General features: G+C 41.6%; 1 protein-coding gene across 4 annotated transcripts in view; it reads right to left on the bottom strand.

Moving 5' to 3' along the window:
- Positions 1-4,424: 4,424 nt before the first annotated feature.
- mybpc2a (myosin binding protein Ca) overlaps positions 4,425-22,649 on the bottom strand; it is a 77,822-nt gene continuing 59,597 nt past the window's right edge. For all 4 annotated transcript variants that reach the window (XM_078161461.1, XM_078161464.1, XM_078161462.1 and 1 more), the window contains 13 exons: positions 21,025-21,164; positions 20,600-20,759; positions 18,768-18,872; positions 18,408-18,596; positions 18,134-18,268; positions 15,502-15,669; positions 14,975-15,063; positions 13,191-13,386; positions 11,980-12,119; positions 9,127-9,286; positions 7,236-7,372; positions 5,138-5,324; positions 4,425-4,821 (listed from right to left, as the gene is read on the bottom strand). In XM_078161461.1, the coding sequence (XP_078017587.1) occupies positions 4,787-4,821; positions 5,138-5,324; positions 7,236-7,372; positions 9,127-9,286; positions 11,980-12,119; positions 13,191-13,386; positions 14,975-15,063; positions 15,502-15,669; positions 18,134-18,268; positions 18,408-18,596; positions 18,768-18,872; positions 20,600-20,759; positions 21,025-21,164 (1,841 nt within the window). In that variant the 3' untranslated portion in view covers positions 4,425-4,786. The remainder of the gene's footprint in view (positions 4,822-5,137; positions 5,325-7,235; positions 7,373-9,126; positions 9,287-11,979; positions 12,120-13,190; positions 13,387-14,974; positions 15,064-15,501; positions 15,670-18,133; positions 18,269-18,407; positions 18,597-18,767; positions 18,873-20,599; positions 20,760-21,024; positions 21,165-22,649) is intronic.

Below are 22,649 nucleotides of genomic sequence, written 5' to 3'. Positions count from 1 at the left end.
GCCTTAGGGAACTCAGATTTCCTAAGGAAAAAACTTGAAGAACCTCTGCTCTTGATCTGGATGCTTCAATGTGGAGGATTTACTGGACATATCCAAATGAGTGGGGACTCCAGAGAATACCCAGGACACACTAAAGGGATTATGTGTCCCATCTGGCCTGAGAATGCCTTGGGATACACTGGAAACACCACAAGTTGGGAACGTGGCAGGGGAAAAGGACGTCAAGGCTAAATTGCTTAGCCTGCTTCCCTTGTGACCTGGACCATATTAAGTGGCGGGGAAATGGATGATATACTTTAAAAAAAATGGATATATTGTCCAAATTGAAAATGGCTGAAACTTAAGTTCTAATCTTATGTGAACTCTGCTTAAATTTACTGTACTTGATTTTCATTAAATTGCAAAACACTTCCTTTGTTTTTATTTTGAAAATGTTCACATCTTATTTCATGTTTAATTTAACTACAGCTTCTGTTTTCTGTTACACACCAAAGAGTCTATGTCAAGAGTACAGCAAACCAATCACCAGAATTGTACGTTGGCACTGTATGTTTCTGCAAAACATGAATACATACATTTTTGAATTATATTTAAAGTGGATATGTTGAGACTATACATTTGTGTATGTTTCAACAACACTAATGTTTAGTTATGTTAAGGCACAAAAAATACATGGTTATGTCAGGAGAAGATCATGTTGTTACTTAAAATGCTTGGCTTTAGTAACACAGTCACAGCTGGAAATGTTGCTGATGTCTCATTAAAATACACCCTGTTTGTTTGTTGGTCTCAAACAGTGGTCTACATCTTGGTAGTTGATCTCGCCTGGGTGTCACACCACCATCCCCTCCATCTCCCAATCAGAAAATAAGCTCACATACAGCCTGGTCTCATATGTGAAATGGACACAAACCCTTAACAACGTATTACATGGTGCAGGGCACGGGATGTCTGAAACAGACATGCTGACAATACAAAAAAAATACAAATGCAAAGTCAGTGAGGATCTTTCGTCATTGTGGGCACATAAATTAAGTGTAAAAAGTGAGAAATGCGCATTTGGTGTTGGAAGGGTCAAACAAATTTGGACTTTCAACCAGTAGACCTCTGTTCTTGTCCCTTGTGAAACCAAGTCATTGTCGTTATGTTACGTTACAGACTTTATATGACTATGCAAAGTATGTAAGTTTACGTCATGTGGGTCTCGTGCACAATTATTTTAACCAAAACCAAAAGTGCTTTTCTTTCCCTAAACCAAGTCAACTTACAAACCGTCACAACGTTAACTATAAAAACCACAATAACATGTTACAAACTGTGACGGTCCATAGTACACTCTCCACTGGCACTGTCTTCGTGTTGAGAGCACGTAGGCTTAATTTTAACCATTTTATGTATTTCTGTGAGACTGTGTTGTCATATACATGTAATCAGAACTACGTCACTTTGGAAATGTTGATATGGTACGTGTGAAGTGTACAAATGTAACGCATCCGTGGACTGCAGAAACGTCCAATGCCAATATTTACTAAATTAATGATTTATGACTATACTTAATTTGGAACTTGAGCTTTATAGCTGTTCCTCCTAACTCCACCTTAACTCCAGACCTCATGACTAACTAGCCCCATGTTAAAAAAAAGAAATAAAGAGAAAGCAAGAGAGAGACCCAGCCAAGCTGTTCCCACTTTGGAGATTTCTCCTTCATATAGACAGAAGCTCTACATCACAGAGTCGCCCTCAGTGTAGACAAAGCTGTCTGTTTTTGTCAGCCACATGCAGTCATGAAGTTGTCATCATTGTGAAATGTGAGGGCAGCGCTGTCCTTTAACGCCTCCACCCCCACACCCCCAGATACATTGTGCTCATTATATGGGTCGTGAGCTCAGGGAGGGTTCGGGCTCTTTAATCAATGAACACGATGACACAGGGTATAAGTCATACTGGTATTCAATAGAGCATACCATGGCAACCCAAAAAAAACCCCACAGAAAACAAAGCAACAGAAGATGAAGACAACGTGTGAATAAGCGTGGTGAAACGTACAGTGCGGCAGTTGGGTGTAGCTTAAAAGGGAGGTGGATGGACATTGTGTGTGGTGCAGAGAAAACAGGTGGATGGTCCTATATGATATGTGCGTGTTCTCCCTCAGTTTCATTTAGTCCTTATACTGTAATTACATGGATGAGACTCACTGCAAGGCTCTTTCCCTCCAGTGCTCTTCTCTCTCTCTTTCCCTCCATCTCTTCCTCCCTCACTCCAAGTCTGTGATTTCATGTATAATTACTTGCATAATTATAGTTCCCTCCATCCTACTGTTTCAGGAGGTCTGTTTCTGTCTCTCTGGTATCTCTTGTCTTTCCTTCTCTTGAACACACACGCACACGCAGACATAACAGTGCTTGCACCCCACCGACTGTGCCTCCCTCTCGCCTGGTGGTTAGACTCGTCTTGTCACTCTCTTTTGTCTCGTCTTCGTCTGAGGCAGGCCTGTTCTAATATTGGAAAGACAGCAGAGCAGATACAGTGTGCGCGAAGAAGCCAATGGTTTACTCCTGGGCTGCCATGCTTCCTCATTAATTATTCATTCAGATATCATAAACTTAAAGAGCCTTAAGGTGTGTCACAGGGAATGAGGGGAAAACAAAATGCTCTATTTTTTTTTTTTTTGTTTTTGGCTTACTACTTAAAGCTTTCTGTGTGAGACCGGGGGAGGCAGACACAAACACTGACAGTACCATTGTAAACCTGCGCCTTCACATGTTTTGAAAGTTTCATAAGGCTCGCGGATGATGCCAGTAGATACAATTAGTTTGATTGCTTAGCAACTGAACATCACTCTTGAGAGAGGGAACAGAGGGTAAAGCTCAGGTGGAGTATCGAGGTTACACGCTGCTTTTCTGAAGAATGTGTTTTTCCCAAAAACTTCCATGCAAAGTAGCATGCGGTGTATCTTCAGCGCCGCTTTCATGTGTCAATCAGCCGAGTAACACACCCCGCTGTGTCTCAGGTTAACTGACAATAAGATTATATCAACACCACACCTAATCCACACACACACACACACGCAGCCACACACACGCTTGCAGAGTCATTTACTGCTCGACAGGGTTCAAAATTTAAGCTTTGTGCTGCACTGCAGGTCTACTGTGCAACCAATCGTGGCCTACTTTCAGGTATCTGGAGGATTTTCCCTGCTTTATCTGGGCATTTATGCCCTCACCCTATTTCAATTCGTCTCTAACAACACGCTGCAATGTAAAGGAGGAAATTCGATCTATTGTACTCAGAAGTGCTGAATGTTTTAAAGTGAGTGCCAAGAGTCAGGATTAAGCTGGTGTGTTTTGGAAGCTGACAGTTTTGGAGCTTCAGTCAGAGATGCGCTGGTAATGTAATAGTTTCTTATAACCTGTCACTCACCATTACACCACAGACCCTAATGATGGTCAGTCATGGTCTTTGTCACTGTGCTCTTACCCCCTCTGCTGGAGAGACAGGAGACCAAGACCTGATGCAGTCAGTGGTGGGACAGGCCTGGAGAGTAAAGTACCTTCATGTCTCCAGAGGAGGGTGATGTATTTATTCTGCAGCAGGCAACTCTGCAAATAAACTATCTAATGTGTTCAATTTAAACTTCTGCTTTTTGTCTCCAAGTTTTTTTTCCAAGTCTCACTCTGTCAGATGGTTGAGTTGGGTGTGTATGTGTGTGTATAAGGGAGGGCGGGGTCACTTGGGACACCGGTCTGGTCTGTTGCAGCACATCGGTGAGGCTTTAATTTGGTGTGCGAGGCGAGCCGCGGTGGACTCTCCCAACAGAGACGGTGCTGTGTTTGTTTTGCGGGTGTGTAAATTAGCGGTAATTCGTTTGCTCAGTAATGACGTGGGAGAGCTAATTAGGGCAGTGTTGATGGGTGCATTAATTAGTCTCTAGTGTGTGATGCTAATGAGACCCTGATTCGGGGGTGTGTGTTTGTGTTTGCATGTGCATGAGTGTAAGCCATGTATCTGTGAAGGCCTATCACTATAGGTCATGCCATGAGGAATGGAATGTAGTATGTGAGTACGTGGGAATGGGTGAAGACGGGGAGAGTGTGTCTGGGAGTCGACATGAGTGCCCTCTGTGTGTGGGTGGTGTGTGTGTGTGTGGGCATGAAGGACGCAGCAGGTCAATATCTGTGTATAAGAACCCATTTAATCCTGGCGGCTCCATGATGCCTGGCTGAATAGCGATCCTTCCATTCAAGTGTCACAGGGCCAACGGGCCCCTGCTCACACAACACACACCCAGCACCACAGTGAGAAGGTGTGCAGCCGCTCGGTCACACTGCAGAGGTTTCAGAGCCACAGCTGCATCACAATCATAAATTCATCCCCAACCTATAAAAACGTCCTGCACACAAAACAGACAACACAGGGAGCCGTAATGGATGAAAGGCTGTTTTATAAGTGTGTTCAGTGACAGGTCCACTTCACAGATAAGAAGGATCCATCTGTGCGTGGTCACAGCGGGGCAGTGCTACTACGCTACTCGGTGGCTTCTCTCAGTCAGGATGTGAAAAGGTGGCAGCTTGCTGTTAGAATTTACGGCATATTACTGATGTGGCATTCGTCATAGCAGCGGTGAGAGGCAAGCGTATAGGAAGAGGAAGGAGGGGGGGAGCAGGGGGATTGGCTTTGGAGCCTCACCAGTGATCTATCCTAATCATATTTATTCATGACTATCCCGTTATACATAATCCATTACTATTCCTGTTCGACTGTATCCTCTGCTGTTTCGTGCCGTCGCTCATTTCTTCGCCTCCTGTCCTTTATCTTGTACAACTGGGGAGAAAAAGAGAAATTTAAATCAGCATGAGAGGCCAGTAGATCATCCCGTTTAAAGAAACTACAGCACTCAGAGTCATCTGTGGCTTTGAAACTACACTGACAAATACAATAAGGTGATTTATTTTTAGCGCGAGCGGCTAGGATTCCAACTGCAGTTTCACCAGAAGAGATCACTCAAAGGGTTGAGGAGATGGAGATTTGTCATGCTGAGCTTTATTGAAGACCGTCAGAGACAGACTTGCCCTGACCCAGGCTATACTCACTCACTACTTTGAAACTGTGGTATTATGGGAATTGAAGTTCAGCATACCTCGAACCTCCAGCTTGCACTCCACCTCGTCTTGCCCGAGATCATTGATGGCCCTGCAGGAGTATTTCCCCCCATCAAACATGCTCGGCTTGCGGATGTTCAGAGTCAACACGCCTTGGTTGTTCTGCATCAGAAACTTGGGGTCTTCACCGATAATCATATTGTTCTTCATCCAAACGATCTTTGGCTGAAGCACAATGTGTTGGAAGAGGAGGCACATTTGGCGGGATGGAGGAGAAGAGAGGAGAGGAGGAGGAGGAGGGAGTGTATGAACAGAGTGAGAGCAGAGGGAGGAGGGAAGAGAGGGAGAGGTGAAATTAGGTCAACATTTCGGCTTGACAAATCTTTGCCGATTCGGAGGGATAAAAAAAAAAAAAAAAAAAAAAAAAAAAAAAGGGAGTGTGTTCAAAGATCTTTCTGCTCCACCTCTTGTTCTAGCTTCAGACATAAAAATACACTCCTGCTGCAAAGGCATCAAAATCCTCTCTGACTGTTCTAAACTTGCTGTTTGACACTCAAAACCTGTACGCTCCCTCTGAAAATACAAAGCATGAAATCTGTAGCGTACCCTTACAGCAAAGCTATCAGGGGCCAAGGCAGGTAACGTGTATACTGGATGGGTGGCAATGCTACGCTGTAATGTATAGTTTGCTATTTGCCGGATACAGTAGGGACATTGCCTACAGTTTATTCCATGGGTTTATAATTTAAATGAACAAAACATGCCTATATTATTTAATCATTATTTTACTCTTATTTTACCCATTGCTTCCATTATAGTTACAAAAATACAGAAATGCTCCAGATTGATATTTTTTATTTTCCAGGTTGATGTTTTATGTATTTCTTTTTTCTGCATGGAAATCTGCATCAAAACTACACTTACTGATCAATAAATCTCAAGGCGTAACCAATGATTTACAAGCAAGGAGCACGCCATCTCCTGAGATGCGAACAAATTGTTTATTGAATATAAAACATGAGTAGTGACTGGTGGGTGGGAATGGCGGGGCAGGATGGGAAAGGCTACGGGAAGGATCTACCGCTGTCTCTGTGCTCTGCAGACCCCCAAAAGCCTTCTAGAGGATATAAAATAAGATAATTCTTTATTAGTCCCACAGTGGGGGAATTTGCAGTGTTACAGCAGCAAAGGGGATAATGCAAAAACAAAATGCATTGTACAAACAACAGGCAAGGTACAATAAATAAGCACACAGTAAAAAAGCAGAGTATGAGCAGAGAGACCGAATGGTTGAATTCACATTATTGCACATAGGAAATATTGATTTTGCATATATAGAGAGACAACTGACCATTACACAGGTCTTAAAAGCCAGAGCAAGCTTGGGATGTAGATGTAAACAGCAGAAGCATTGATTCCAAAAGCAGATGGGAAGGAGAGGAAGGTGTCTGGAGTATAGACTGTTCATGCAGCAGAAAAGGGGCTAGCTAGAGGTACGAGAGATGGGAGTCAGAAATTATGCTATAGAGGTTATGGTTAGGGTTAATGATGACAGAGGAGTAGGTTTTAACCATGGCTGAAGCATTTTCTGCCCTAGAAACCCTTAAAGCGGCTGTGTAGGCTGAAAACTGGCAGCACCCTCAGTAAGGATAGCAACCCAAAGTGGAGGGTTGGAGGATATTTGGGATTGCCTGAAAACCTGGCATCACTTTGCCAATAACAGAAACTGCAAATGGTTGGTTGGCGGAGTCAGTGGCCCGGGCCGGGTGATCTCGGTGTCGATTGCAAAGATTGTGGAAGATCAATGACGTGGATCTACTGAGTCGCACTGAAGAGATCCCTACTGAACTGAGCTTGGGATACCAGTTCCCTGACAGTCTGCTAAAGGAGGTAAGTTAAATCCTTGAAATATTTCAGTAGAAATTATTAGAGGTAGCTTGAGTTTGTTGCAGAAACACCAATGAGAGTGAACTGGACGTGAAGGGACGGGAAGAGGAGCGATAGAGATTTGGTTCTGCTGCTAAACTCAGCTAAGATAATCTTCAAGCTAATTAATAAATTAAATACACACACACACATATATATATATACATAGATTAACTGCTACACACTTGTTTACTGTAAAGCTGTAAATACCTTGGGGTTGCCACGGACTGCACAGCTGATGGCTGCGCTGTAACCTGCAATCACACTTCTGTCCACCAGGGGCGCTGTGAACTTGGGGGAATGGTTCACATCCTTCTCTCTGTAAGGTGGGGGTTTAAATGCCAAACCTGGACAGGGGAAGAGAGTCTAAATTTATTTCTTGCTTTGAAAATACACACAAAGCAAGGTGCAGTGTAAGTTTAGCTTCATTATAACTGAAACTCAACTTCAACATGCTACCGACATTTTCAGTTGCCTTCATTAAGATTGCATCATGGCTGTATCTGGTTTCCTTATATGAGGTATGTGAGGTTGGAGGAATACATCATTTGTTCCCTGGTACTAAAAATGAATATGCAGTTTTTTATGCATTTTTATATTTAAGGGTGGGGTTTGTGGAGTGACGGGTTGTCTGCAAGGTGTCACTGCAGTCTGTGAGTCAGATCCACCCCTTGCTCCTCTACAGCTCCACCCTCTCATCCAAATATGGTCACAGCTTGTTCCAAAAAACCAAGATGGCAACAGTCAAAATGCCAAAATTGAGGCTTCAAAACAGGATTTCACAAACCAATGGGTGATGTCACGATAGTGGCGTACATTATTTCATACAGTTTATAGTTTTAATGTATGCTCTACATAATAATGTGCTAATGTAACATATCTGTTGTTTGCATAAACATACAATGCTATCATTTTTTTCTGGCAGCTGAGGTGGTAATCTAATGTATCTATCTTCTGAAAACGATGGTAAATTGTCTTGATTAAGAAAACAATACTACTATTGTATCTTTGTTTACTTGCTATAATTGATAATTACCTGTCACATCACTGATTAATCGACAATACAGAATGACACTTAATATAGCCTCAGGCAGCACACAGACAAAGGCTAAATTGCTAAAAATGTTAACTGAATAAATCATGGTGCACTGGAGAAAAGATGTACAATGTGTTTTGATTATCTTGTCACAGTTTAACCCAAACCAAACACTTTGGCCAGTTCGTGTCACACTTTTAGAGCCAAATCTGTTGAAGGATTGTGTAAAACATTGACTGAAATGCTTTATTAGTGACCAACTGTTGTGTCTTTCAGCTGCTGTGGGATTGTTTTGCCTCTCATGTCCATACCACATGCTGTCACACTGGCAAATTGTTTCAATTTGCAGATTACCATTTGAATTATCGAGACAGGAAACTGACTTTTGTTTCATCATGATGTCAGGTGGCTACTATAATCAACTATCCTCACAATTTTATAGGCCAGACTAGTGTTTGGAACACAGACGAGATTGGCTGGTTGGCTGCCAAATGTTCTGGTAGAGTAAGCAAAGGCAACAACACAACAACAGTAGCAGCATTTGGCTGGTGGCAGGTGTTAATTTCCCAGCCTAGTTGCTTTCATAATCCACGGCCAGTATTCAAATGTTATTTAACACTCTGTCAAAGAATATTTCTGTTTAACATAATCAGTGTGAATTAATTTTCCTCTGAATTATGTTAACGTAATTAATCACAAGTAGTTCTAATGTTGTTACTGTGTTCTATAGCTGAAAATCATATTGCAGCTGGAATTTTAAGTAACATTTTCAAGTGTAATCCTAATGACAATACCTCCTGCTCTTCTGTATTGTGCCCAGTATATGCCATAATGCGCACTTTATAATTTAACTTGATACAGTAAAGCCTACAGCTCAGCATGCATTAGATGTTCTTTGGCATCAGTGCTGTCATGTTGCGATTTGATGTTATTGTCCTGTGTTGGATGCTGCTATCTGACCCAGTCTCTCACTTGTAAAAGAGGTTTTAAACTCAGTGTTGCTTCCTAGTTCAGTAAAGGTTATATCACGTTACGGAGTGTGGCGCTCTGCAGGGATTACATTACCGGTTTTGGTAATGATGGCGGTGTTCTTGCTGACGCCAGCCTCGTCGCTGAGGCCACAGATGTTTTCGCTGAACACTCTAAAGGAATACTCGTTCCCCATGACCAGGTCAGACACAGTGCAGCTGGGCCTGCGGTTGTGCTCATACACCGTGAACCATTCCTGATGTGAGAGAGACAGAGAGGGGAGAAGCAGAGGTTCAAAGAGGCTTATAGCCGAGGTAGAGATCTATATAAGCTGAAGAATCTCCTGGCGGCATCCATGTTCTTCTGTTCTGCCTTCCTGTCGATTCATACCACATAATGACCATGAGAGTCTACTGAGGCTTTACAGGTAGGTGACAAATCTCCTAGATGCCATGTCTTAGCCATCATGAAGTTCCACTGGACGCTTATACTGTAGGTAGCTGCTGTTAAAGGGATAATTCAGATTTTTTGAAGTGGGGTTCTATGGGTTCTTATCCATAGTCAGTGTATTACTCACAGGAGATGTCAGTTGGCATGCCTATAGCTTGGATAAGCAGGCTGGAGACCAACATGGGAGCTAAGCAATGTACGTTATGCTTAGCTTCCATGTCGTACTCCAGTCTGCTTCTCCAAACTGGGGGCATCCCGACTGACTACTGTATGTCATATACACTCTATAGATAGGTACCTCATACAACTGCACTTCAAAACATCTGAACTTTCCATTTAACAAGTCAGGTTTACACCAAACCAATCTGTGCAATGAAACACAAAAATATACACCTGTCAATCCTGTCTTTATTAGTGGTGGAGGTAAATTAAGTACTTATGTACAGTTTTAATGTACTTGTAATTTACTCGAGTATTTTCATTTTCTGCTACTTTAAACCTTCACTCCACTACATTATGGAGGGAAATATTGTATATTTTACTCCACTAAATTTATTTGGGGACATTAGTTACCTTGCAGATTCAAATGATTAATACAAAATATAATGAACACATATATTATGATGCAATAGGTACAGTATATAAAGTAATTTAACAATTTTGGGAAAGACCACTGCGCTCAAACCTCTGGGTGCGTTGTTCAAAAAGAGTCCTTAAATGAATCAATAAAATGGGGATCGCACACCTCCAGAATGCAGAAAAGTTAGTAATTTAAAAATGTTTCACCTTTATCACTATTAAAGTGAAGTACACATCAATACATCAATAATCGTTATCCAGTGATGTAATATAACATTATGAAATGGGCCATTCTACATGATTACTTTTAATGTTTGTACTTTAAGTATATTTTGGTGCTAATATTTCTGTATTTTTACCTAAAGGAAATGGCCACTTTAGAATGAAAATAGTCTTGCGCAGGGCAGGAGTGCTGTGTTTACATGGCAACACAGCACTCCTGCAGGGCAGGCTAACTGACCATGGTGAGAAATGGTGCTATAAAAGTGGAGTAAATTACGTCTTTTCAAGTCAATTTTGCATGCCGCGGCTTCAGGGCACTTGGATTACGATGGACGAGCTGTTCTGATGTTGTTGAAATGCATTAGCAGAGTGTTATTACATTTTAAAAATGTGGGTTCCATGCACTTCAAGTGTAGCTGTTATTCCGGCTAGTTGTATTCCCACGATACCCCTAACGAGTATTGTGGATTAAAAAACTACATTGGACTTCTTGTCGGCACAAGGGTCAGTAAGTACTGTCTGTATTTTCATTCTAAAGTGGCTATTTCCTTTAAGTAAGATTTTGATTGCAGGGTATTTTACACTGTGGTATTGGTACTTTAAGTTAAGTAAAATGTCTGAGGACTTCTTCCACCACTGGTCTTAACTCACTAGCAATCAGGTGAAAAACCAACACTAACCCAGAAATTGCTGCACATCTTTGCTATAGACTGAATCACAATGTTTGGTTACAGTAACTTCTGGGTCGAAAATCCCAGCATCATGTACACAAAATGGAACAGCACTGAGAAACTCAGCTGGTACGTTTTTAGCCACCTGGAAAAATAAATCAGTTTAAGTGTACTTTATAATATAGTCACCCCTTTACTTTGCTGACGAACTGCCCCCACTTTCTGTGGGGAACTGAAGCTAGTCTCAAAGCCACCAGACTCCATTGACAAAAACAGTAAATTTACTTCGCAGAACACGGGAGTTGCTGGCCTGCCGCTGTCTTGATTGGTTAGTGTGCAAGGTAAAGCAGTGAAAATATACTAATTACTAATAATACTAATTTTTTCAGTGGCTAAAATACATTTTGCTGTGGCCCCCATCCACAGCAATATGTTGCTGAGCTTCTGTGCGAGTATATTTGGTTTATCAAAGATGCTAACAAAATTTCATTTCATATTCATTTCATATCTCTGCAATACAAAATGATTTTCTACCTGGCAGTGACTGTTGCATCACAGTGATTTGCTCAATTACAGACTGCAGCTTTAACTTGATCAAACCCGTTGATATTGTTTGCATATAGCTTCATGCTAATTTAGGTAAGCAACAAAAAAAAAAGCAAAAACACTTGTACATATAACCTAGTGTACAATATAACCTTCCTGTTGGCCTATCAGTCACCTGGGCCATCGTTGTTCTCTTCTCTTCTCTTCTTACTAAAGCCAAAGGTGAAGCTGTTTGTTTGACTCACAGTAACGTTATCTTGTATATAACAATGTTAATTCTACAAAGAGTTAAGGATTAGGCTACATTGAACAACTTTGTAAATTGGTTAGTGTTAATCAAGCTAATCTAGACCTAAAATTAATTTCCTGACACAGTTACTGATACAGCCATTGATGCTTAAGAGTTCCAATATGTCTGCCAGTGAGTTACTGTATATCCCTCTGTGTAAACTCCTATACGCTTCTCTCCCACCATGCATACCTTAGTCTTCTTGTCAGCCTTCTGAATAGTGTAGCCGATAATCTCACAGTTGCCGTCGTCTTTGGGAGGCTTCCACTCGAGCGCAGCATTGAAACCCCAGACGTCTGTGACATGCACAGCAATAGGGGGACCAGGCTTTTCTGGTGGGTTTATGAGAGCAGACAGAGATAGAGTTGGAGAATTTTATTATATAGCTGGTTGAGATAACTAACTATCTTTCCTGCCTGAGTAGACGTGTAGGCAAGTGTTTAGAGGTAGCGAGAGCGGTAGATTGATAAACTGGAGCAGGAGAGTCCCACAGAGAGAAAGAAATCAACATTCGCAGCGGTGGAGATTTGGCAAAGACTGACAGATTAGCAGAGCAAAAGACAAAGGTTCAAGGAAAGGTGGTAATGCATACATTACTAGAAAAAACTGTGTTGGCATAGAAGTGACAAACTGAGAAATAGGATGCTTTGCCTGCCTGGATTACAGAGCAAAAGAATGCAGTGTGTTTATCATCGATCTTTCTGTGTGGCCCCGCACTATACACAGCGCAGTACAGAAATACTGTACAACATAGTAATGTATTTGCCATTAATCTTGCTCTGCGTGCTTTCCTCCGTGGAGTACAGTACAAATAGTGAGCAGCACTTCTGTTCCTGCCCGTTAATCCTTCCTGTACTGTCTCCTGCTGAAACAGAGCAGTGACAGATCAGCTGAGAGTGGGGTGCTGATCAGAGGAGCTGCAGCCACTCATTAGCTCAACCTTCTCAGCAGAGGAAGTGACAGAGTAGCCCTCAAAATCCAAACCTAATCCCGGTCTACACGCAAATAATCCCAGCGGAGCTCCACCAAATAATCCACCCGGTACCCTGACCCAGGGAGACGAGCCGTAATATGAGGAATGAGCTGGCGGCCACAGTGGCAGTGCAGGAGCCAGGATTATAGGAGAGAGAGGAATCAGCGCTTTGATGATTTGCTACTTTGAGTCACAGATCCCGAGGAGTATGAAATTAGGAATTATCATCAATTTTGAAAAAAAAAAAAAATCTCTTGACATGTCACAGATTTGGGCTCAAGCCGTCATCCCCTTCCAAACAGGTTATTAAGTGTGTACCTTGTGAAGTATGAACCGCGCACGGTGTTCTAATCTTAATGAGAGAACACGCAACAGGAGTCTGAGCTGTCTAGGTAAAGCTGAGAGGTGTTTGCGCCATGACGGGACTGACCTACAACCTGGATGTATATGTCAGCGCTGTCCGACATGTTCTCAATCTGAACAGACAGAGTGTACTTTCCAGAGTGGGTTCTCTCTGCCGAGCGGATGAAGAGGATGGTATCCACTTCGCTGGTGCGAGTTCCCACTGTTGTGTCCTCCAGGAGAGCGCCATCTTTGAACCAGTTCACCACAGGACGAGGCTTACCCTACAGTTAGAAAAGTGAATTAAAAAAAAAGGGCTGTAAGAAATATTTTGTGGAAAAAAGAGTCTGGGAAAAAGCAGAGGAACTTGGTGCAATAAATTTGTAACCGTCAGCTGGCTTGTGATTATCAAGGCAGCATGTGAGTCGATCTCAGAGAACACTTTTCAGAACACATGTCCCTTCTTAAGTCATTTCTTGCACGTTTTGGCCGTGAAATATTCCAGGGCATCCTATTCTAGGTAAACATGTCTCAGCTTTAGTTACACCACATATTTCTTTAGTGTGAAAACAGCCGTTGGAACAGACTCCGTCCGGCTCTTAGATAAGATGACAGAGCTGTGGGTGCTCTTTTCTCCCAGGAGAACATCATGTAGCCACGTCCTCTGTCTCAGAAGAGGCTTTTCATCTGCTCCTTCAAAGGCAAGCAAAGCCATGGCTCTCTTTTTCTTTTCTGTTTTTATTTATAACAATGGCTTCCCCTTTGCTACTTACGGTTAGCTTCGTTTTACCAGCGCTATCATTTGCAGGTTGCTGTCAAATGCTGTAATGCTCCCTGTGCCCTTTGAGCTCATGCTCTCTCTGTTACTGCAAAGTTTACACATCTGATTTGCTTTTCAGAAGGAAAAATGCCCCATCAGGTTGCAGCCACAGAGGAATCTTAGGCATTTATTGGGTTACTTTACCTACTTAAAACACACAGCAAAAAGTGCATTATATACATGTGGACATCCATGTATTAAAAAGGCTATCTGCTGTTTTAAACGTGATATCTCTTACATGTCTTTTAGGTTCAGTTGAGTTCTTACTTCAAATAAACCACTCCAGGGTTCACTCGAAACCCAGCTGCAATGACCCATTTTGAGTGGATCATGGAGTGGCTTTTTAGATTTCTGTCCAAACTCTACTGCCTTTCTCCCCACTCTTCAAATAAACTAAACTTAAGAGTTAGTTTTAAATGCTTGAGAGTCTGAAATCGCCATTTTGTGAAAGGTCAATGTGGAAGCAACTTAGTCTTTAAGCACCTCATATTGTTCACTCTTGGCAGAACTGGTTTAGTTCTGCTTTTGTAAATGTAGTATATACGGAGGCGGAGCAAGGGATGGTTTCTTGGGCTCAAGCCCTGAATGTTTTCTCAAAAGCTCCAAATGTTTTAGGTTTTTAAAATACCTTCAACTTCAGTCACTCAGCAAATATATGCCGATGATGTTTATCCTACTGCCTACCTGTTTTTAGGTGGCAGGATTAAAAATTACTCATCAACATTTGTTCTGTTGTGGCTTCTGAGTGATGACAACAGTTGGAGAACAATTAGATATAAAATAGGACGTAGGCTCTACAGAATGATTTTTCCTTGGCAATCATCATGTTTTTTTCTCAAATGATGAACAGATTTTTGGGCAGTCTATCATCTCAAGTGGCTTGAAAAAAAGTGCACATGGCTGCTGGAAATGGGGTAAAAATCTCCTCGGGGGAGCATGATCCCAGACCTCCCTGATTTGGACTGAACCCCAAATGTTTACAGCATTCGCCCCTGAGTGTTTATACTCCAAACTAAATTGAGAAAAGCCAGCTTGGCTGGATTTGGACTAACCTGGAAGGGGATGACCAAGTTCACCTTCTCGCCCACCATCTTGATGAGTTTGGTTCTCAGTTGGCGAGGCAGGCGGATCTTTGGATTCTCTGGATGGTCGACATATGAGATATGGAGAAGGAAAAGATAACTTGAGTGGGTGGTGTGGGGGACTGTTCATATGTAAAATGTACAGCATGTACAGCTTTTGTATGTGTATTATTGAGATATGAAAATACACGGTGGAATTATTCCCTCTTAGATGCGGTATGTGGTTAAGAAATAATCCATGTGGTTCACAGTAATATCATAACAGCTTAGACCCAATGGTAAGCTTGGTAATTAAATGCTGTTGTTTTTTTCCCCGCTAAGCAGTATTATTCTTGAACACTGGCTGAACACACAGCATGTAGGAACTGCGGGGTTTCTGTTAGTGCTTTAACAGAGGTGGAAATATTAGATATTTTACAATGTCTTCATACAAGAACTATTTTAAGACTTCTCATAAGAATTTCTGCAAAAACTGACATGTGACAAATTTCTCTGACCCATGATCTCTCTGATTGTGACGGCCTGGGCGAGAACGGCGGGAGGACTGCGGCCAGCAATGTTGACAGCCATCACTCTGAACAGCATCTTCTCCCCCACTGGGAGACCCTTCACCCTGTACTGGTTCTTTCCCACTAGTTCCTCATTAGCTTGCACCCACTGATCACCTGAGGAAGAAGAGAAGGAGTAATCAAGGAACAGATCGGAAATTAAAAACTATCCAAAGATTCAGGATAATGCTGAGAAACTAATTAGGAATCAGATGTGACTAAATAACAGTTTGCTAAGCCCCGCCCCTCTCAGTTATGTAGCTACACCTGATGAGCTTTTCATTCTTGCATAGCACATTATGCTGTTTACACTTCAAACAGTAGCAGATCTACCTCTCAAAATTCAAAGAATATTTTTAAATAGTGGGTCCTTGCTTTCAGATGGAAGTAGACAAAAGTAGACTTTTTCAGCTGTAGCTAGCCAGCTAATTCAGCTAATGTTAGCTAAACTGACTTGCATTTGCATAGCGCCTTCCTAGTCTTCCAAAGCGCTTTATATCAATCAATCAATCAATTTTATTTATAAAGCCCAATATCACAAATCACAATTTGCCTCACAGGGCTTTACAGCATACGACATCCCTCTGTCCTTATGACCCTCGCAGCGGATAAGGAAAAACTCCCCAAAAAAACCCTTTAACGGGGAAAAAAAACGGTAGAAACCTCAGGAAGAGCAACTGAGGAGGGATCCCTCTTCCAGGACGGACAGACGTGCAATAGATGTCGTACAGAACAGATCAGCATAATAAATTAACAGTAATCCGCATGACACAATGAGACAGAGAGAGAGAGAGAGAGAGAGACAGAGAGAGAGAGACAGAGAGAGAGAGACAGAGAGAGAGATGCAGGTAATAACAGTAGCTTACAACAACATTATTGAAAGTAATAATATTATAGTTATAGTTCTGGCTACTGTGGTACAATATGTTGAAAGTATGTATTAATATCTGGCAGCATACATGTGTGACAATAGTCATATGTGTATAATAACAGTAGAAGTATGACTAATGACTAATGATGGCAGCAGCAGCAGGAGGCATCTATACTACCATCCTGTAAAATAAAGACGCATCTCATAATTGGAAACTAAAAGACGTGTTCCATTTTGAACTGATACGGGATGCGCTTTGTTCAGAATTTTTGTGAATCACTTCAGTGCATATCTATGGAAAAGAAATTTTAGGGGTGAAACTATTAAGACAGGTTGATTTATATCAGATGAAAGGAAAACCTCCTCATCTGTCATCTCTTAGACTGTCATGTTATGTTACACTAAACAAACAGAGCGTTGCCACAATACACCTAATAGCAGTGCAAGATTTCAAAAATGGCAACCCATGGGTGTGGTTGCAAAAAAAGAGACGGGATTACAGAAATACAGAAGGAGAATGATTTCCAATAGCTGGGATCCACGAGTGAGAATGTGTACCAACTGAAGTGTCTGACACTGTGTTTTCTCTATTAACCATGGAAGAATTTATGACATAAAACAACATGCAGGAGATATATATAGTCATAGAGCCCCAACCGCCGTTCCTTGTTTCCATTTCAGGAGGTTGGCAAACCTAGCTCTATGAGTTGGTTCAAAATATTGTCAACGGCTGACTTTTTAAATCCAGCCTGCTTGTTTGAAAAAAGGAACAATGTAAAAGGGGTCTTAAATATGAATATGACGACTACATAGAAAGAAAAGCTCCAGATATGTAATCATGGATGGGGCTTTTTTAGCTTAACCTGTAGCCCCACAAACAAATGTAGTTAGTTAATGATATGAAAGCAATGGTTGGTTGTTTCTGTTCACTTTTGCTTTTAGTTTTTAGTTTTGGAAAGGCAATAAGGAGACACCACCCAGCAAATGTTTTAAACACACAGATCCTTGACAGACTGCGGTGCCAAGTTACAGTTTCTTAGCAGTCTTAGCAGGGGTTAGCAAATGTAAAAGTCATTTGTAAGAATTGACTTTGGGTTGCCAGGTTTTTATAACTTCTTTGGCTGGTGTATCCTCCTTTAGCATAACTGATTTTGTCTTGTTGGCTAGCTACTGTAAAAAGACAAAGTAAGCTATGTTGAGTGAGGATGAACAACAATAATTTTGCTTTTTCCGAACCTGGAAACCCAAAGGTTGTTGCTAATAATGCAGATCTATTAATGATCATTTTATTTTGAAGGTCTAGTGTATAGGATTTAGTGGCATCTAGTGGTGAGGTTGCAACATTGCGACTGACACTTTTCTTGTGTGCCAGGCATGTGGCTGACGCAAAAATGCAAATAGCCCTCTCTAGAGCCAGTGTTTGGTTTGTCCGTTCTGGGCTACTGTAGAAACATGGTGGACTCCATTAAAGAGGACCCACTCTGTATATAGATATAAACGGTTCATTCTAAAGGTAATGAAAATACAGAGATTTGTACTTACAGGTGATGATACACTAATGAAAACATAGTTAAGAATATTATATTCAATATCTGCCAATATATCCCCCTAAATCCCACACACCCGACCTTTAACTTTTACATTAGTTACAGCTTATAAACTCTCTCTAGTGCCTTAGTATAAAGTGCCAAACATTTTGCATGTATTTACTTCCTTCGATGCAGTACTCAATGATGTAGCCGTCGATGCCGCCTGCTCCGATCTTCTCTGGAGGACGCCACTTGAGTGCACAGGTAGTGTCTGTCACATCATCCACCAGGAGATGAGTGGGCTCACTGGTGGGGGCTGAGAGAGACAGGAGCTAATTAATACGTTAATACTCAGTGTAAATGGGATGGGAGGTAGGTTAAGCTGCCTCAAAATGAGCATTGTGTGAAAAGCCTCTGTTAATTAACCATTCTACTAATGATAAATGGCAACGCACCAATGGGCATGAAGGGCTTTGAGTTTGCACTGGGCTGAGAGATGCCGATGCCGTTGACAGAAAACACTCTCATCTCGTAAAGTACACCTTCAATCATCTTCTTAGCCTCATAAGTGGTGGACTCATAAACATCAAAGTTGAGCTTGGTCCATCTGGATGAGCCAACCTTCTTCCTCTCCATCAGGTACCCTGGAGGAGAAGATATCAACTTACTGTGAAGTCATTAAAAAGTCAGTGTTCCTTTAAAAAACAGTTCAAAAACATTGCAATGTGATAAACAGAGTGGATTCTAAACTGCTGTTTTCTCCGGGGAGGGAGACATCAGATGTGAACATTAGCTGCTGTGTGTTTCAGGGCTACCTTTAATGGGAACGCCGCCGTCAAATGAAGGAGGGTCCCATGTGATTGTGCCACAGTCCTCGCCAACTGATGTGCACTTGACATTCTCAGGAGGGTTGGGCACATCTGGAGAGACAGGTTACAGTTAGAAATGGAAAGAGGGGAAATATGAGACAAAGGGAGGAAGGAGAGGAGGCATGAGTGTGACAGAAGTGGGTTTATGAGGCAGGGAAGTACTGTATTCAGACATAATTCAAACCTTATATTTTTAGCTTTGCTTTGTTTTAGTTGTCTTTCATGTCACTGGTCATATCCACTTCCCTGCCATGTAATTCTAAGATATCACATAAGTAATTTTGCCGCAGCAGAGATTTAGCAAAGTACAACAAACCATGTGTACTTTAACACAACTGCAAACCTTACTGCACATAGGGTTTGACAGTATATCAGTATTATATCAATATTGTGATATGAGACGAGATTCTGTCTTAATTTTTGGATATCGTAATACCGTTGTTGTAATACAATTGTGGCGGCACAATGGTGCAGTGGTTAGCATTGTTGCCCCACAGCAAGAAGGTCCCTGGTTCGAATCTAGGGTGAGGGGTTTGAACCCTTCTAGCCCTTCTGTGCAGAGTTTGCAGCATGTTCTCCCCGTGTCAGCGTGGGTTTTCTCTGGATACTCCGGCTTCCTCCCACAGTCCAAAGACATGAAGGATAGGTTAATTGGTGACTCTGAACTGCCCATAGGTGTGAAGGTGTGCGTGAATGGTTGTCTGCGATAGTCTGGTGACCTGTCCAGGGTGTAACCCACCTTTCGCCCAATGTCAGCTGGGATAGGCTCCAGCCCCCCTGTGACCCCCACCAGGATGAGCAGTTATGGAAAATGAATGAATAATACTGTTGTCTTTTCCTGGTAAAGTGATGCAATTTTCTGAACTTACCAGACTGTTCTAGCTGTTCTATTATTTTCCTTTACCCACAATAGTCAACCCTACAATATTTGGTCAAAAATATTGTGAGATTTGATTTCTTTTCCATATCGCCAAGCCCACAGCAGAGTTTTTTCAAACATGCTGCATTGTTTTAGATATCTTAATATGTGTTCACAACATTCCAGCTATTGGTTCCTATCCATTTCATTATGGTCTTGGCTGGACTTGAATCCATCCGAGTGGATATCTTGTCTGCTTATACTGGTGCCAAAATGATGGTATAATGATTACATGGCAAGTCTTGCATACTTTTCGTTAATACTGCTGATTGCATTCTGAGGCATAGTTTTTCAAAGCATACTGTATTATTCTGAGTGAAACATGTTGTCTATTCATTTAGTTGTCTGAGAATCTAACTTGGAGTAGAGCCTTGAAACTTGCCTGAAAGCCTTCAAAGTTAACATCCTGTCTGCCTTTATTGGTATCAAACTTATGCTGATATGATTACACAGCATTCTCACTTTTAACTGCATTAATGAACCACGATAACCTAACTTTTACAAACTACAGAAGCAGATGGTGACAGATCATCTAGCTCAAGTTTGGAGGCTCTGGAAGTTTTTTTTAAATTTATTGAAATATAAATGAATTTTAAAAAAATGAATATTCAGTACATTTACAACATGTTTGGATACGCAAATACTAGTAAACTTGCTAAAAGATAAAAAGCATTGAGGAAGACGGACCTAGATTTCAGATGATATATGGTTTGAAGAGATGAAGCCAACAGTGACAATTAGCAGTTCAGTAGCAGGGCCTGATAGCCCTCACTCAGCCTGCCAGGGAAAATAGAATAAAAGCAACCATAAAAAGGTAAATGAGAGATGTAAAAGGCAAAAGTGAGAAAAAGCCACTGACCCACAATCTTGACAAAGAGTTCAGCCTTGTCCTCTCCAGCAGGGTTAGTCACGGTGATGGAGTAGCGGCCCTCATCCTCTCTCTCCGCCCCCTCAATTACAAAGCTGCTCAGGGTCTTCTTCATCTCCACGCGGACCCTTCCCTCGCCCTCAGTCACCTCCTACCACACAGGGCAGGACAGAGCAAGAGAGACGGACAGAACAAAAGGAGACTGTTGAAGAGAACGCTGTCGCATGACGACGGCACAGCTGCCACAGTGACAGGTGATTCAACCTTCCCACTCTAGTTCACGTTTCATTCTTCTTTTGTGCTGTTCAGTGACTAACGGCTGGATACTCTGATTGACGCACAAAGGTGGAGAGTATCTGACGTGTGTTTGAGTGTGTATGAGGTGAATGGTGAGAACCCTCTCTATTCTTCCTCACTTGGTCTCCTTTCATCCAGCACACAGTGGGGGCCGGCTCTCCTGTGATCTCAACATCAAGTCGGAGTTTGTTTCCTGCCACCACAGTGATGTAGTTCTTGTTGCCGCTGCTACTGGTGTCCAGGTGTATTTTGGGTGGGTCTTTCAGCATCGGAGGAGAAGACAGAAGAAAGAGGTCATTCAGGTGAGAAGCAAAATACATGAGGGAAGACACCAATATATTTCATTATATCAAAATAAAAGTCCTCTCAACGGTCATGTATTCATTGGCTGGGGACAAATGCACATGCTTTAAATATTAAGGGAGATGTGTCCCCTGTGTCTCCCCTGAAATCCATACCTATGAATCTATGCCTACACACCTATTAATGCAGTTACAGTATCGGTGCCTGGAGTGGCCAAAATAGACAACTAAAGACTAATTTTTCAGCAATTCCTTCTCATACTCTTATACCAAATAAAAACAAAACACTATATTTCACATCATATATTAAATAAGGTTTGCTTTATATGTATAAATAATATGATAAAAAACATTTTCATTTTTGGTTTGCTGAGAAGCACAATGGATTTCTTTTCACAATGTTCCTATGACTATATGAAGTACTTCACTCCACATCACTGTTACGGGAAAGTCAACTCAAATGGACAATTTCCTCATATTTGAACATTCATAAAAGCATTAAGACTGTACATATTTTCAGCAAATTAAAACAATGCCGGGTATCATATGCTAAATGTGCGGTCATGCCAGAGGCTTTGGAGCGATCTGTGGATCCAGAAGAGTGACGTTCTCTCCTTAGTATGCAGATTATATACAAACTAGTCCATACCCATTGAGTGCACAGTTGCCCACGTACAGTTTCACATGGTGTATGTTTGGGATACAGGTCACAGGAAATTGCAGATTAAATATCAAGTGAACCCATTAAGAAGAGCAATGTATTCAGACAGAGTTTTTGTGAATTTGATAGTTCAATTGCTTTATTTAAAGTACAGTAGTAACATTGCCAATAGTGGGATAGTTACTGGGCTAAAACTGTACATTAGTAGTTGAGGTAGCACATTGAAAGGCAGATAGTTAAAGTCATTGCCTTATAGAAGCTCAGTTTTAGTATGTTTTTAGTAGTTTTTCCTTAACTTTTGCCAAGAGGGAACTTTAGATATTGGTCCCTAGATTATGTTCACCGAGTTTCATGCAGATCGGTCAAACTTCCTAGGAAGAGATCGATTTTTTTCAAAAAATTCAAAATGCCGGAAAATCTATATAACCGGAAGTCATGGGTTCTTGAGGCAAATTTGTTCGTCATGGGGAGAGGCATCTCTGTGCAAAGTTTCATGTCTCTATGACATATGGGGCATGAGATATGCCCATTCAGAGTTTGCAATTTCAATCGGTTGCTATAGCGCCCCCCTTTGGCCAATTGATGTAATATTGCTTCATTCGCATCCTCCCGTTATATTAAGTTTCACATGGATTGACCAAGTCAGAGAGGAGAAACAGACACACACACACACACACACACACACACAGACAGAGTTTTCGGCATTGTATAGTAAGATTCCCCTCCTTCCCTCTGTCTTGCCTTCCCTAAAACTCCCCTCTACACTAAAATGCTGACAGAA

This window comes from Epinephelus lanceolatus, chromosome 18 (genome assembly GCF_041903045.1).
Source record: "Epinephelus lanceolatus isolate andai-2023 chromosome 18, ASM4190304v1, whole genome shotgun sequence".
NCBI lineage: Eukaryota > Metazoa > Chordata > Actinopteri > Perciformes > Serranidae > Epinephelus > Epinephelus lanceolatus.
The sequence above is the reverse complement of the archived record's forward strand: the minus strand, read 5'-3'. Positions and strand labels throughout refer to the sequence as shown.